Source organism: Dama dama, chromosome 1, assembly GCF_033118175.1.
Source record: "Dama dama isolate Ldn47 chromosome 1, ASM3311817v1, whole genome shotgun sequence".
NCBI classification, from domain to species: Eukaryota; Metazoa; Chordata; class Mammalia; order Artiodactyla; family Cervidae; genus Dama; species Dama dama.
The window spans coordinates 45,191,942-45,208,698 of NC_083681.1; the positions used below are offsets into that span (position 1 = coordinate 45,191,942).

The 16,757-nt window shown below is 49.0% G+C and overlaps 1 protein-coding gene across 9 annotated transcripts in view; it reads right to left on the minus strand.

Moving 5' to 3' along the window:
- The window catches only part of PPFIBP2 (PPFIA binding protein 2), a 159,789-nt gene continuing 143,032 nt past the window's right edge, over positions 1-16,757 (minus strand). For 7 of the 9 annotated variants that reach the window (XM_061148147.1, XM_061148121.1, XM_061148139.1 and 4 more), the window contains 7 exons: positions 13,127-13,277; positions 12,736-12,847; positions 12,439-12,527; positions 12,026-12,148; positions 10,733-10,858; positions 9,903-10,091; positions 8,296-8,998 (listed from right to left, as the gene is read on the minus strand). In XM_061148147.1, the coding sequence (XP_061004130.1) occupies positions 8,804-8,998; positions 9,903-10,091; positions 10,733-10,858; positions 12,026-12,148; positions 12,439-12,527; positions 12,736-12,847; positions 13,127-13,277 (985 nt within the window). In that variant the 3' untranslated portion in view covers positions 8,296-8,803. Of the gene's footprint in view, positions 5,609-6,681; positions 6,748-8,295; positions 8,999-9,902; positions 10,092-10,732; positions 10,859-12,025; positions 12,149-12,438; positions 12,528-12,735; positions 12,848-13,126; positions 13,278-16,757 lie in introns of those variants that run through there. The other 2 variants (XR_009693783.1, XM_061148174.1) reach the window with 2 other exon arrangements.

A 16,757-nucleotide genomic window follows, 5' to 3' on the forward strand; every position in this document is an offset into this window, starting at 1 on the left:
TGGAAAAGGTTTAGCGATTTTTGTGTGTCTTTTCAAAGAACCACTTTTAGTTTCATTGATATTTTCTATGTTTTTGTAGTCTCTATTTATTTCTGCTCTGATCTTTATGATTTCTTTCCTTCTGCTAACTTTGTGTTTTGTTCATTCTTCTTTCTTTAATTGCTTTAGGTGTAAGGTTAGGTTGTTTGAGAACTTTTCTTGTTTCCTGAGGTAAGCTGTATCACTATAAACTTCCCTCTTAAAACTGCTTTTGCTGAATCTCATAGGTTTTGGAACATTGTGTTGTCACATTTGTCTCCTGCTATTTATTTCCTCTTTGATTTCTTCAGCGATCCGTTGGTTGCTTGTCTCTTTTAACAGTCTTTAAGTCTATTTCATCTATAAGTATTGCTACTCCAGCTTTCTTTTGATTTCTATTTGCATGGACTGTCTTTTCCCCTCCCCTCACTTTCAGTCTGTAAAGTGTCTGTAGATTTGAAAGGAACCTCTTGTAGGCAGCAAATACATGGATCATCTTTTTGTGTCCATTCAGCCAGCCTGTCTTTTCTTTAGACCATTTACACTTAAAGTAATCAATATATATTTTCTTACTGCCATTGTGTTGTTTTGGATTTGTTTTTGAAGGTCTTTTTTCCCCCCTTCTTTTGTTCTCTTGTGACTTGATGACTATCTTAAGTGTTACGTTTGGAGTCCTTTGTGTGTATTTATATTATAGATCTTTGGTTTGCAGTTACCTCGAGGTTTTTGTACAGCAGTCTGTATGTATATGATTAAGTTGCTGATCTCTTTCAACTGCATTTTAAATGCCCTGCATTTGTACTTTCACCACCCTCACAATTATTCTTAATATTTTGCATCTAGTTGTTTGGTATATGCCGTAACTGCTTATTGTGGATAGAGATGACTTTACTACTTTTGTTTTTTATCGTCCCTACTAGCTTTGCGGGAGGCTGATTTCATACCTTTACTGTATGTTTGCCTTTACTGGTGAGTTTTTCATTCCATGATTTTATTTATACTGGCAGCCTTTTCTTTTTCCACCAGAGACGTTCCTTTAACATTTGTTGTAAAGCTAGTTTGGTGATGAATTCTTTTAGCTTTTGCTTGTCTTTAAAGCTTTTGACTTCTCCTTCAAATCTGAATGACAGCCTTGGAGGGTAGAGTATTCTTGGTTGTGTTTTTCCATTTCACACTTTAAATATATCGTGCCACTCCCTTCTGACCTGCAGAGTTTCTGCTGAAAAATTAGCTAATAGTTTAATGGGAGTTCCCTTCTTTAATGTTATTTGCTGCTTTTAGTATTTAATTTTTGTCATTTTGATTACAATGTTGGTATGTTTCTCTTTGGGGCTCTCTGCATTTCCTGGACTTGGGTGACTATTTCTTTTCGCAGGTTAGGGAGGTTTTCAGCTATTATCTCTTCAAATATTTTCTCGAGCCCTCTCTCCTCTTTTTGGGACCCCAGTAATGCAAATATTAGTGTGCTAGATGTTGTCCCAGAGTTCTCTTAAACTCACCTCATTTCTTTTCATTCTTTTCTCTTTTTTTCCTTTTAAGCAGTGGTGGTTTCCTCTGCCACCTCATTTTGTCTGAATTACTATTTGTATGTAAGTGGTAGGTTAGTGACATTTCTTGACCTTGGAGAGTGGCCTTGTGTAGGAAGCATCCTAGCAGTATATTCCTCTCCTTAACCAAGCTGTATGTTCTAGGGTTCCCCCTGAGAGGGCAGCATGGGTCTTTATGTTGTGGTAACCCAAGGAGGCCCAGGGCTAGTGCTGGCTCACTGGTGGGCAGAATCAGGGTCACCAAGACTCTGGGGCTGTTGCCCACCTGCTGACAGATGAAACCAGTTCCTGGCAGGCAGAGCTAGTTCCTGAAGTCTGGCCAAGGACCCTAGAGCTTGAGATCATTGGTTCCTAACACAGTTGGGATGGAACCTGGGGTGTCATGAAAGGTTGTGTTGGCCTATTAGTGTTCAGGGCCCACCTGGTCCCAGGGTACAGTCTGGCCTGCGTTGGGGAATTGTTTTTTTGCTTTACCAGCCAGGTCTTAGCCCTCCGGTGCGTTGGGCTATGTTGAGGGGTGAACCCAGAGGCACTTGTGGGCTCTTTAGTCTTTAGACAAGGCGCCTGTCTGCTGATGGGTGAAGCTGTGTCCCCACCCAGTTGCTTGGCCTGAGGTGGCCCAGTGCTGTTGCCTGTAGGCCACGGGGCAGGGTGTGGTCCTTGAGCTACTAAGCCAAGCTGTCAGCTGCCACCGTCAACCATGTTGGGGCTCCTGAATGCTCCCGGGTATGGCTGCCACTAGTGTGTCTGTCCCCAGGGTGAGCCACACCCGCCCGCTTCATCTCCAGGAGACTCTCCAAGGCCAGCAGGTAGGTCTGGCCCAGGCTCTTAACAAATTACTTCTTTTGCTCTGTGTCCTGGTGTACATGGAGTTTTGTATGTGCCTTTCAGAATGAACTTCCCTGGTGGCTCAGATGGTAAAGCGTCTGCCTACAATGCGGGAGACCTGGGTTCAATCCCTGGGTCAGGAAGATCTCCTGGAGAAGGGACTGGCAACCCACTCCAGTACTCTTGCCTGGAAAATCCCATGGGCGGAGAAGCCTGGTAGGCTATAATCCATAGCATTGCAAAGAGTCGGACTGAGTAACTTTAAGAATGGAGTCTCTATTTGCCCCAAGCTTGTGGGGCTTCTGCAGTTAAGCCCCACTGGCTTCAGAAACAACTGTTCTGGAGAGCTCATCTGACCAGAGCCCTGGGCTTGGCAGCCTGACGTGGGGCTCAGAACGCTTGCTCTTGTGGGAGAATCTAATATAATTTTTCCCTAGTCTGTGGTCACCTACCCTGGGGAGGTGGTATGGGATTTGATTGTATCCTTGTATCCAAGTCCATCCTTCCCACCTGTTTCGTTGTGGTTCCTTCTTTGTGTCATTAACCGGAGAAGATCTCTCCAGTCTTTTTTTATCGACGGTTGTTCTGCAGATAGTTGTGATTTTGGTGTGCTCATGAAAGCAGGTGAGTTCTGGGTCTTGTTACTCTTCCATCTTGGGTGCTCTCCCCCCTGCTGAGCCAGTGTGTGGATTTTGTCCTCCAAGTTACAGATGTGGCAATTTAGACATGAAGCTGTTGTCCCTAGATCATTCAGCCAGTAGATGGCAGAGCTGGGCTTCAAACTTGAGTTTAACTCCAAGTTGCTCACTTTTTGCAAAAACTGGCATAGTAGCAGCATTGTTTGAAGTTGGTGTCACTGGATTTCTTACGCACGTGTATATGTGGGTAGCGGGGCAGAGTGAAGGGATACAGGAGATAGAGGAAGACAGCGCGAGAGAATTCTCTGAAGCACACTGGTGCAGTACCCACAGGTGGCGTAACACAGGTCAGTCTCTCAGCGGGCCAGTGGGGGCTGGGGGAGATGGTGGCAGCTCAGCCTTCATCCGTCCACCTGTTGAGTTCATCCTCAGAGAAAGACACAGTGATGGGCACTGCACGATGAGTAAGGTAGGTCCTCCCTCCAGATGTTTCTTTTAAACACACATCATGCCATGCCTGTCCCCTGCTTTAAACATCTCACTGCTTTCAGTAGTCCCTCCCTGGACACCGTGTATCTCCAAGGTCAATTCCGGGAGGCTGGCTTACCAAGCCTTTCATGATCTGGGCTCCAGCTGACCTCACCAGATCCTTCCTTCCTTGGGCCTCCTTCTCTGACCCAATTCTCTGGCCCAGTGGTCCTCAATTAGAGGGGAGCTATTGGCATCTAGAGGGAGAGACCAAGAATGCTGCTGAACATCCTAGAACACACGGGATGGCCCCAGCACAGTGACTTACCAGCCCCGAATGACAGCAATGCAGGGGTCAAGAAGCTCTGCTCTTGTCATACCAACTTCAGGTACTTCCTTGGACGTGCTGGGATGGTTCAGGTCCATCTGCCTGGAGTGCCTTTCCCCTCTGGCATACTTGACTCTGATTCATCTTTCAAAATTCAAGTATCACCTCTTCCTTGGAGCCTTTTCAGTCCCCCTCCCCAGCCCTGCGTTAACAATGACAATTTGCTCTTTGGGGCTGTAGACACTTCTATTGGAGTATCTGTAACATTCAGCACACACTCTTGTCTGAAACAGACCTGTACTCCCACACCAGACCATCCACACCCCCAGGCAAAGACCTTGACATTCATCCCGGTATCCCCAGTGCTCCTTGGCCCAGAATGGAAGGTATTTAGCCTGCACATATGAGGGAATGAGAAGATGGGGAAGGGTCTTACTCTTGTCTGTACAGGAACCTGTCCATACAGGTGCTCAGTGAGTTTGTGTTGAGCATGGGTGGAGAAAGGTTACACACTACTTCAAGGAGAGCCAGGAAGTGCTCAGGTCAGACAGCACCATGGGATGGAGACCTCCAACCCTCAGTGAAAGCTTCCTGAAAGAGGCTGGGGCTGACCTGAACCTCAGCAGACAGGATCCAGCTGTGTGACAGGGAGTAGGAGAAGAATACATTCTGGTGAGGGAAAGGTAGGAGCAAAGGCTAGAGCATGGGTTCATGAATGCTGAAGATTCAGAGGGGTCTTGGGTGCTAAGGCTTTTGAATGCTAATCTGTGGTAGTTGTGGAACTGGGTTCTTAGCAGCATGAAAACAGTGCTTTGGGAAGTTCCCTCCAGGGATGGTGTAGAGAACACCCAGAGGGGACCAACTGGAAAGGAAGGATGAGGGACCCAGTGGGAGACCCCCCTGAGGAAGTTAGAGAGATGAGGCCAGAGCTAGAGGCGCTAGAGGGAGGAGTTAGGGCCATTGCTCAAGGGGAAGGGTGATTGTGTGGCCACTGAGCAGGTGCCTTTCCCTGAGGTAGGACATACCTGAGATCTCTTGCAGTGGAAAGGGCCTTCCACTCGAGGGAGCTGTTTGATCAGATAAATTGCCTCTGAGGCTGACAAGGGAAAGGCCGCAGAGATGTCTGCTCAGATGCTGGGAGGCTCCGCAGCCCTGAGCACCTGAGACGCCACTGCAGAAAATGGCAGTCTTGTTGAGGGAGTCCATCACTCCTTCCCTGCTGGCGCTCCAGCCAGATTCCTGGGAACAGAAATGCACTACAAGCTTCCATACGGAAGCAGCCCGGGAGGAGGCTTCCTACCACTTCAGCCAGCTCAGAACATTCAGAATTTTTTTTTTCGCAGCAAAGCTTTTGTGACTCACAGCCCTTCCCCCACTTTGGTGTAAGAGCCCCCAGCTGTCGCTAGGGATGGCATGAGTCATTGAGTGTGTGTGGGCATCTCACTGCCCTCCCTGCAAAAGCGCTCTACAGTCCACTTATAAAAGTACAAAAGGTACAGAAGCTGTGGTGGAGAGCACAGCACAGTTGAAAACCTGTGGGCCACCTCGTGGACATCTGTTCCACAGCCTCGCATTGTCCTGTCAGCACCCACGTCGGAGATGCCCTGGGGCCCAGTCTGGGCTCTGTGGGTGGCCATGGGCCAGCTTCCCATCGAAGCAGACTTGGGACCCACACACGTGCCTCTCTGGGCTGCCAGCCATGAAGAGAGTCATCTCCAGTCCTCAGATCTGGGAGTGGCCAGGTGGGAGTCGGTCAGCAGCTGGTCCTGGCTCAGCATCGTCTGAAAGGACACAGCCGAAGGCCCCGCTTAACAGCGTTCAACAGGTCACGGCTGCCCTGCGGCTGCTCCATGGGGAGCAGCAGGGTCCTGGGTTGGCCCTGACACCAACGCCCTGTAAGTTCATGGTGTCCCAGGGACGCCAACACTATCAACAGTAGATTGCTCCTACCTTTAAAGGTGCTAGTTCATGGCCACCAAAGGTCTATCGGAAGTGAGAAAGGCAAGGCTGGGTGGGTTCATTTCAGTGTGCGAGCCAAGAAAAAACAAATTGACAAAAGTGATTCTGTTTGGACTCAGGGAGAGCCGCCCCTGCCCCAGTCTTGTCTTGCCTTGGGTTCAGCCTTTACAATCTGCTCAGTAAACCAGCAAAGGCCTCAGCGAGGTGGACGCTGTGGCCAGTGGGCTCATGCTGGGGCAGTCCAGAATGGACAGGCCCCAGGAGGCACTGGGCCTCACCAACGTGATTCTATTCTCTGACTAGCCTTTTTCTGCCAGCTCTGGTCTGCCTGCCGGCCTGGCAAGGAGGATATTATCAGCCCTGCTTGACAGACAGTGACTTGCCCAAGGTCGCAGACAGGGACAGTCAGTCTCTCTCCAGAGTGGCACCTCTCCCCTGGGTCTGAGCTGCTTCAGATGGTACAGTTTGTCCCAGCTGGACCTGCCAGGATGGACTCGTGCCTGTGATGTCCGTAAAGTCAGAGGCATGACAGGAAATGTGTGTCTCATGGGCAGAGCCCTGTCCATCAGGCCAGGGGTGAGGCCTGGGCTGACGAGGCAGGTGACCCAGAACTGCTGAGTATCTTGGTCTCCTCACCAGCCCCAGGCCTGGACAGAGGGCCTGAGACTGAGGACACTTGAGCTGGTTTCGGCTCAAGACTGGCAGCAGGCCAGTGGAGAAGGCCTCTGGGCTGGCTCAGCTCCGGCACCAGCCCCCAGTCCCGTCTGCTCTCCCCCATCAGAGGCGCTGGTGCTACCGGCTCTGGATTAGACAGGGGGGCTAAGCCAGCCCCACACCAAACTCCCCGGGCCTCCCCAGCATGGGTCCTACTATAGAGAGAAGGTCAGAGTCCTACCGTGAGGCGGTGAATGTCTTGGGAGAGGAGCCCTATCTGCGTCACGGTGCCTTCCGAAGGTGCCATCTGTAAAACGGGCAGTGGCCTGGTCAGCGCTTGTGGACTGAGCTTGGGATTCGCAGAGGTGGCTTGCGAGTCCTATCCAGTCTGGGCCTGCTCCCCAGGAGAGTGGGCAAGGAGTGGGCCAGGCCCTGGGAGCGACACATGGGTGAAGCACACACTGCTTGTCCCTGGGGAAAGGCAGAGCTTCCACTGCCCCACACCGTCACATACACTCCTGCGTCCCCACTTCAGTGCCAGCTCTGAGGGGACACAGGAGCAGGGCACAGATGGGCCCATTCAGGGCAACCCTTCAGCACAGGTGCAGCATTCCGGCTATTCCCAGGAGCAGGGAGAGGTGGGGAGGAGGCCTTTCTGATGCTGAACACACTGACAGTCTTTGGCCCCAGCAGGACCTCAGATACTGATGCCCCGGTGTAGGCATAGCCAGGTATCCTCATCCCAGGAACCTCCCCGCCTGCTCAGCCAATGCCAGTCTGCTCCTCCTCCTGTAAACCGTTGTGGACGTTGTAGATTTGCCCTTTGAGGGCACTGCATATAACCCATCATTTTACAGGTGGGAAAACTGGGCCCCCACCCAGAGATACAGGACTTGCTTGAGGCTGCACAGAGAGTTAGTGACATCACAGTCCCATGCAGGGTTTGAAAGCAGGCACATGCGGAGAAGTCTCCCACCAGGACACTATAAGAAAGGAACAAGGCGTAAAGCCTGCCCTGACTGCAGCTTTAAACTGCCATGCCCAGCTGTCAGCCCCGGGGAGCACCTCTCAACCAGCAGTCCCGGCCCTGGGATCAAACAGCAGCCGTGCTAATAACTTGCAAGCTGGTGCCCACATTCCTTGCTAACTGGACTTCAAAGGAGGCCAGGAGGCCATGGCCTCAGGCTGCTGGTACTTTGCCTTGCCTCCATCTGGGACAGAACCAGTGTTCAAACTGGGCTCATGAGGCCTGCTGCGGCCACCAGTTACAATGCTGCTTTCGGGATTCTGCAGACAAGGCCCAGGGGACCCAGTGGAGCCAAAAGCTGCACTGCGCCCAACTGGGATTTCAGGAGCAGGAGCCCAGACTGGCAGGTGCATCCCTCCTTGGCCACACCAGGCCCAGCTGGAAGACCCACTTTCGGTCAGTCAGCCTCTAAATCGGGAGGACAGGTCTGTTCCAGCTCCACCAATACAGAGCAACCCCTACACAGGCCCAGGGAGGGCAGTCACAGTGGAACTCACACAACACATGCAAGAACAGAGGCCTGCCAGCAAGGCAGGCTAGCTTCCCCCCGCCAGAATGGAAACCAGCTTTGGGGTCTGCACGACAGCAGAATGTGAGACGCAAAATGCCTCTGGGCTTCCCACGGGGTGGTGCACCCTAAAGTGAGGCCACAGGCTCCTCCAAAGGATGGTGGGGGGGGGGCGGTGACTCCTTGCCCCATCCCCCTTTCCCAGGACATGCGCAAATTGCAGCCCAGCTCAGCAGTGGGGGCTCTCGAGCAGCACTCCAGCTGCCTATGTGCCCACCTCGCTCCCCTGGACACGCTTAGAGATATGCTGTGCTGCTCGCTTTCTACATAAATACGAGTTTTATTACCGAAAGAGACCACCTCTGAATGAAGTCACGACAGTTCCACTGTCCCCACAGCAGAAGGTCCTGCTCTATCCCTGCAGCCAAAACTCTGGCCACAGGCCCAAGGCACTTGGGACTGCCCTCCACGGGGGAGCAGCTGAGGGGCCTGAGAGCTGAGCCCCTCAGGGTTGACTGCGGTCTTGGGACCTGTGTCCAAGCTCAGGTGTGGCCACCAGTGCTGTAGGTGGACATTTGGACTTACCAAAAATGTACAAGCATTCTAAAGTGTCCTTGCTCCCGAGTCCCCAAGTCTGGCCCCTTAGCAAAGATGCAGCTCCATACCTGGCCACCCGCAGGGTTTGGAGAAAGACGCCCAGGGGTGCGCAATGGCTGGAATGTTCTCTGCGGGTCATGCGCATACGCGGGGTGAGGTGAGTTACATGGTGACACACGCGGAGTTACTGTGAGCTTTCGGGACGCACAGACAGCACAGGTGACAAAGGCCTCAGCTGATCGGTCCCACCTGGTCCAACCCGTCCAGCTCAGGGGCATCAAGTGTGCTGAGGCCCCGGGTGCCGCTGTAGGCCCTGTGACCATCACCAACACTGTTGTTGGGCTCCATTGGGCAAATGTAGTCTGTCGATTCATCAAACTTCTTTTTCCTTATGTTTCCAAAGTGTGAAAATCCCAGCTTCCTTGGCTAAAACACAGCAGATGCATGATGATGAGAAAGAGATGACTGAGCTGGTATGCAGCTACCCTGACAATACATTTTAGAGCAGGCCTGTGAGGGAAGGAATAAAGCAAACTGCTTCTAGAAAAACTCTCTTCACAAAAATAGCACTCCTGGAAGCAACTGGCCTACTGGGGAAAGGCCAACAGATCAACTGTCCCGAGCAAGCAGAGCTGCTCCTCCAAGGCTCTGTGCCCAAAACTCTTGCCCTGTGATGTTGACATTCCCTGGGAGGACTCAGGACTCCCTGAAGATGCTGCAGTCTGTAGAGGCCAAGCTCACAGGACTTGGCACCACATGGGGAGCACTCCCCGCCTTCTCACAGCACCTAGGGCAGCCACAGAGAGCCCTTCCTGCCTGCTCCAGCACTGGAGCTGTGCTGAGTGGGCAGGACAGCTCAGGCAGGGTGGGAGTGTGAGATTCAGAGCCCCAGTGAGTGGTGCTGGTGCTTAGATAACCTCAGGACCTCTGATAGCTGTGTGCTGGCCACCCCCAGGGCTGGCTGCCCACGGGGCCACTTGTTGAGTTGGTAAGACAGCTCTGACTGGCACAGGGCAACCACACTCAGGAACTTGTCTGCTTTGCAAAACGAGTCAAGGTAGCATCAGGAAAGAGGACCGGATGCTGCCTGCACATCATTTCTGTGTAAAGAAACCTGCATACCCTTGGACTCAAGAGTGGCTGGGAACTGGCCTAACAAAGAGTAACATAAAATCAAACCAAAGGTAGAAGCCAAAGCAGAAGTCACGAGAGCCTCCTCGTCCAGGCAGCCCACTTGGGTTTGGCACCAGGTCCTGGCTTATCTGCTGCCCAAGTTAAGGGCCAGAAGGCAGGTGCCGGTGGCCACCCCAGAAAGGGCCTGGCAACTCACCCGGACTTTGGCTGTGGTGGTCAGTGGTGTGTAAGCAGGTGAGGTCATTCTCTCTCGCTTCTCCTGCTCAGCCTCAGGGCCGATCAAGGCGTTGAATTTGGTGGTCAGGTGACGTCTGAGGAGCGTTTTTTGTGGTGGGATGTTGAGAAGCATGGCCAAGGTGTCCCCTGTGAAGCGTGGCTCTAGAATCTAAAAAGAAATCAGACCAGTCAGCCAGTGGTGACCACCAGTGGTTCCAGGTGACGACATTGAGAAACAGGCTCCCATCGACCCGGGTACCTCCAGGGCACTCGTCCTGTGTCCCCACCCCCTGGCTCCCTGGCACGGGCGCGACTCTGTGACTGTGCCCTCTTAGCCAAGGCTGTCTCCCCTCTCATCCCTTGTCATCCAGGGTCCGTTCTAGATGACATCCAAGCCACCCCCTCCTCATTTCTCTGCTAGCTTTGCCTCTTGAGAGCTCTGAGTGCTGAGACGGATTGTCCCGTGATGAGCAGGAGGTGACATCTAGGTGCCCTCTCCCTCCCCAGTCCTGTGTTCCTCTAGCAGCAGATGGAGCTGCCTGTTAATGGGCAGTTTTCATGCAGACCCCTTGTCCTGGACTCCTCTGGGCCTGTAGCTGGGAAAGTCTTTCCAGAGCCCATCTTATTTCCCTGAAGCCCATTAAGTCTCAGCCTCAAGGGATCAAATTCTACTTTGAGATTTCAATTTATGCAAGGAGTTCAGATGAAGTATCAACTTTCTTACTGGGATACATGTCTAGCCCTTAGACGTCAGTTCCTGAATACCCCAGGAGCATCGAGGCAAGTGGACCAGCTCAAAGAGCCACTCACAATGAGCCCTCCATGGACGCCACTTCCACGAAGGTTGGGCGCGTATTCCGCCAGGTCCACGGACCGCAACCACTCCATCACCCTGTGGTTGGACCACTGCACAACTTCTGAAGGAGAGAGGTTACTCTGTGAGAGGGAGGAGAGTGGAGAAGTTAGGCCTACAGGTCCTACCAGGCTTCTCTGTGGAGCCAGCCCCTGTGAATCAGTCAACCCTAGATGCCTCACCCAGGCCAACCCTCATGCCTACTGACCCAGGCCTCCATGCCAGCTGCCTGAGAGCCTGCCTAGTTTCCAAGAAATTAATCTCTCAAGGTGCAGGATCTTCTACTCAGATATCTAATTCCAGAATCCCGTTACTCCCTGACTCTCTGGTTACTTCAAGACTAACACATGAAGGCATGGAGTTATTCATTCAGTGATTCAGAAACACTTTAAAAGAGGACTACCAATTATGAGCTGAGTGTTTTATAGAATAAAGGTCTCACTGGCGTGGCCAAATGTTTTAGGAGAATACACATTAAGATGCTTACACCTAAGTGCCCTCAAGTGGCATCTGGGTGCCCAGCCCTGTGCCTGACATATAGAAGGCATTCAAAACATGCTCTGTTGAACAGGGAGAAAAGAGGGGATGGAGAGTATGGACAGGAATTTTCAATCCCCTGGGAAGCTGAGTAGTACTCTTAAAGCAGGGTTAGACTTGTTCCCAGAACACAGGAGGCAGGGTATTACCGACAATCTTGTAGAAGAACTCTGAAGTTCACGGAAGATTATCAGGGGATTCCCCAGGATGCGGGTTGCTGTGTTTACCTCTACTATTTCTTCTCTAGCAAAACCTGCTCGTGGATTCCCTGTGAATCTGGAGGTCAGTTAATGTTCTACCTACCCAGAGATTCTGAAATACCTGGTTTCCTCATAGGCTCTTTTCCACTCCTCTGCATACTTTGACATCATCTTTCCATTTTTTCTCACCCTCTCCCCTCTCTCTCCTTTGCTCCACTTCCTCATCCCCTTTAATCATCATAATGTCTTTAAAAGACTTGCTGCCACTGCCCTCCGGCCCATGGCATGTATCTTCCCCCAGGGAGCTGGACGTTGGAGGTAATAGTGGCTGCGATGGGACAGAGTTCAGGCCACAGGCATGTTGGGGCACCATGAAGCCCTAGCAAAGGGAAGAATCCACAGCGTGGTCCCAAACGCAGCCACTTAGTGATGATAATGTCCTGGTTTCCTAACGCCCTATCTTACAGGTGTCCTGGCTCAGGGCTACCTGGACAGGTAGCGCCCTGCCCTTACCTCATCAGCTGGCCGCCGGTGCAGGCAGTGAGGGTTGAACTTGTTGACGTGCAGCACGTGAATGGCACATTTGATGCTGAGATGATGTAGTTGGCTGGTGACTTTTAGGAAGAGTAGATCATTCTGGAAGAACAAAGTTTTGGTGCATGAACCAGAGCTTCTGAAGTGACAAACACCCCATGAGGAGCCTTTCCAGACCATACAAAACAACACGGACACGGCAACAGTTCTCCTTGGCACAATAGTTCATGCTTTGCTACTTGGGGCATCTTATGTGACAAATGACACTGTTTTAAGACCTTAAGAATGTGCCAGAGGTGGTGGAATCAAGTGTAAAATAACCTCCATGGGGATGCCTGTGTTGAGCTGGGTGCTCACAAGGACGACTGAAACACTGGGGGAAAGGTCCTCACCACCGTCAGGTACTGCAGCATCCGCCCATCGACTCTGGATTCATGAAACTGGTCTTTGTACTGGGGTAAGCCAATGTCATCAAGCCAACCTACAGAAATGGGGAAGTGAGACTTGTGAAAATGGGAGACTGTGGATGCAAAAAAACATAAAAAGAAAGCAGCAGCAAATTATCATTCAAGTTCCAGCTGTGTTTCCCCTAAAGTTTAGTAATCTGTCTGCCTGTCCCAAGGAGACAGCCGCCTTTGAGGCACACATTCCCAGGGAGCTGCCAGAAACACACATCTGCCTGTCCTTACGTGTTACCCAGATGTGGTCCAGCAGTGCAGACTTCTCCTCCTGCTTGGTGTTGATGGCTTTCACTGCTAAAACCAGCTTTTTCCTGTGAAGAGGGTGCTTAATTCCTAGCTCCTGAAAGTGAAAGATGGAGACAGATGTGAAATCTCAGCAGGCAGCCTAGCTCTCAGCGGCTCCTGTGTCTGGGTGGAGATTCTCCAATGGGTGGAGCAGACCTCTGCCCACCGCCCTGGGATCAACCCACAGCGACAGAATCTTGGCCTCCTTTGCCCATCTTCCTACGTGTGGGCATGTTGTCGGGGTGGTGGGTGGGAAGGAATGGGGGGAATTCATTTTCCCATGCATTGGTTTGGGGAGAAGTAGGAGCCTCCTCGCCCAGGGCTCAGCCCGTACCTTTTCCATGTCCTGAGGGGTAGCTGTCAGTAATGTGTGGCCAGAAGTCACCCATTGCCTCGCAAAGATGACATACTGAGCCAGGCCGAAGTCCTCCAGCCACGTGCACACACGCTCTGTGCTCCATTGGGCAAAGGGGGCGTTGGCGTCACTGGAAGCAGGAAATGACCCTGTTAGCGTGAGGGCCTGGGCTCCATCTGAACAAATAGGGCCTCACGAAAACGGACTAGGTGTAAACAAACAACCCCATAATGGGATCCAGCTGAACCACAACATACTCATTCAAGACAGACTCTTGAGTTTCCTGGGATAACACCTGGTGGGAATCTCAGATCTGCACCTGCTGAGAGCTTGGGGCAGTTACACGCGCCTCAGGAGGCTGTGCTCAAGAGCTTCACTGATGGCGTAGTGGTAACGAATCTGCCTGCCAATGCAGGGGACACAGGAGATATGGGTTTGATCTCTATGTTGGGAAGATCCCCTGGAATAGGAAATGACAACCCATTCCAGTATTTTTACCTGGAAAATCCCATGGACAGAGGAGCCTGGAGGGCTACAGTCCATGGTGTCGCAGAGAGTCGGACAAGACTGAGGGATTTAACACACACATACACAGGAAGCTGTGCTCACATGAACACGCAGTCCACATACATACACACTTGAACCAAAGCCAAGAGTCACAGCCCCATTAGGATTTAGATCCACACCTGAACCATGTTTTACACAGTGTTTAATATCATTTTTATGAAAATGCTTAGAAAACTAGAGAAAGACTATCAGCACGCAAACATTAAAAGAAAAACAAAAAACTCTGATTATCAACAGTTAAAATCTTATTTACTAATGAAATACTAGGGCATTCACATTAAAGTCAATAAAAAGACTTTTTTATCACGCTAGTAACACTGGTTAGATTTGCAGTGAGTATAAGAAGAGATAGAATAAAAAGCAAAAATATAGCTATTAGAAAGGTAGAAATAAAACCACTCTTTTCAGAAATGACATGATTGTCTACCTAGAAAACCCAAGAGAACTCAGTAAGGTGGCTAGTTATAAAATACACATACTCCTAATATTTACATGACATATGTAATTTTCTATATACCAATGCACAGACACTAATATTTTTGTTACAATAATTTTAAATCCCACTGATAGCAACCAAAATTATAAAATGTCTAAGAGCTGCCTTTATGAGAATTGAGTGGGTCCTTGTGTGTGGGGATGGGGGAGGTGGTAACTATGACACTCAACTGAGCAATATAAAAAGGACATGAATAAATGAAGAGCTAGATCATGTTCCTAGACAGGAAGCCTGGGTTTTACAAAGCCATCAATTCTTAAAGACATCAATTTTTCATTTAAAGTCTGAATATAATGGCACACTCAAATTCCAGTTGAGTTGTGGGGGGTACCAGGGAGGTTGACAAAGCAACCTCATATCCATTTTTTTAAAATAAAGGAGGATTCACGGAATATAGAAGACTGGCTATTCCAAAAGATTGCTTCTAAGATAGTACTTCTAAAGTGCTGGTTAAAAAACAATTCTTTTTTTAATGCCTGAATGAGGCATTTAAAAATTCCTTGAAAGTGAGAGAATTTCTTAAAAGAGTCAGGATGACCAGAAAGCACCATGTTAGAACAAGCAGGAGATGATGTGCACCTTAGAGCAGGTGCTGGTCGCTCAGCCTGGAGCCTAGGTTTTTAATGAATCATGAATAAGCACAGATCTAGGTTTTTTGAGACCTGGACCTTATAAAAGTTAGGGCAGGACCTCTTTAAGAATTGAATGCAGATGGAATATGTGAATACACAATTTGAATACAAAATTAGGAACAAAATCCGTATTTAGAATAAAAAAAAAATCACAGAAGTTACAAATCTAACTAAAATGGAAAAATATCATGGAACCCTGAAAAATAAAGTTTTTATTAATTCCAAATACACTTCTATGGTGCTTTACCTTCATATTTGGTATTTTCTGCTTGCTTCATATGTCAACAACTCAATAACATAGCTGTCCTTCTGTATCTGCTAGGGGATTGGTTCCAGGATCCTGTAGACACCAAAATCCAGGGATGCTCAAGCCCTTGAGATAAAATGGCATAGTTCACTCAGCCCTCTGTATTTGTGAGTTCTGCATCCATGGGTTCAACCAGTAGAAATTTGATCTGTGGTTATTTGAATCTGTGGGTGGGGGCAGGGCTGTATTTTCTGTGAGAAGCTTAATTCCACCTTCCTTCTAGCACAATGGACCAATATTTGTTATTTTGATAGTTTTTAAAAAAAAACTTTCAGCTTCACAATTTAAAAATGGTATTGTTAAATACAATTTTAGAATAATTAAATTTAGGAAAACTATCAAGTGTCCTTTAGATATGACCTATAAAATTCCACAGCATTCAAGCTTTCTGGTGTTTATCTTAAATATTTTTTGAATTGACATTTATTTAATGTTCTTGTTGCTGTTGCATATTAGGCAACATCATCTTGGTCAAAGTAAGTATATCATGTAAAATCATCAAGAAATTTTCATCTTTTGCCAATGTGTTCATATGATTCACTTTACTGAATAACAATCAAGGAACCTATTCACTATTTTGAGTACATCATGCAAAATGTGCGGCTGGATAAAACACAAGCTGGAATCAAGATTGCTGGGAGAAATAACAACTTCAGATAGGCAGATGATACCACACTAATGGCAGAAAGCAAGGAGGAACTAAAGAGCCTCTTGATGAAAGTGAAAGAGGAAAGTGAAAAAGCTGGCTTCAAACTCAACACCAAAAAACTGCAAATCATGGCATCGGGTCCCATCACTTTATGGCAAATAGATGGGGAAACAATGGAAACAGTGACAGACTTTATTTTCTTGATCTCCAAAATCACTGCCGACAATGACTGTAGCCATGAAATTAAAAGACACTTGCTCCTAGAAGAAAAGCTGACCAACCTAGACAGCGTATTAAGAAACAGAGACATCACTTTGCTGACAAAGGTCCGTCTAGTCAAAGCTATGGTTTTTTCAGTAGTCATGTACGGATGTGAGAGTTAGACCATAAAGAAGGCTGAGCACCAAAGAATTTATTCTTTCAAACTCTGGTGCTGGAGAAGACTCCTGAGAGTTCCTTAGCAGGGAGATCAAAGCAGTCAATCCTAAAGGAAATCAACCCTGATTATTCATTGGAAGGACTTATGCTGATGCTGAAGCTCCAATACTTGGGCCACCTGATGCGAAGAGCTGACTCACTGGAAAAGATCCTGATGCTCAGAAAGACTGAAGGCAAGAGAAGTGGGTGACAGAGGATGAACTGGTTGGACGGCGTCACTGACTCAATGGACATGAGTTTGAGCAAACTCAGGGAGACAGTAAAGGATAGGGAAGCCTGGCGTACTGCAGTTCATGGGGTTGCAAAGAGTGAGACATGGCTTAGCAACTAAGCAACAACAACAAAATTCACTATTTTTGTTTGGAATTTATCTGTTGCTCTTGGTGAATTATTGCATTTGGTTTGATCTGGGATTTTTTTGTATATATTTTTCTTAACATCTGAATAGTTTCTTTTAATTTCAGTGCTTACTTTATCACTTTTATTTCACATTCTATGAGCTCTTAAGTTTAGTTTCTAAG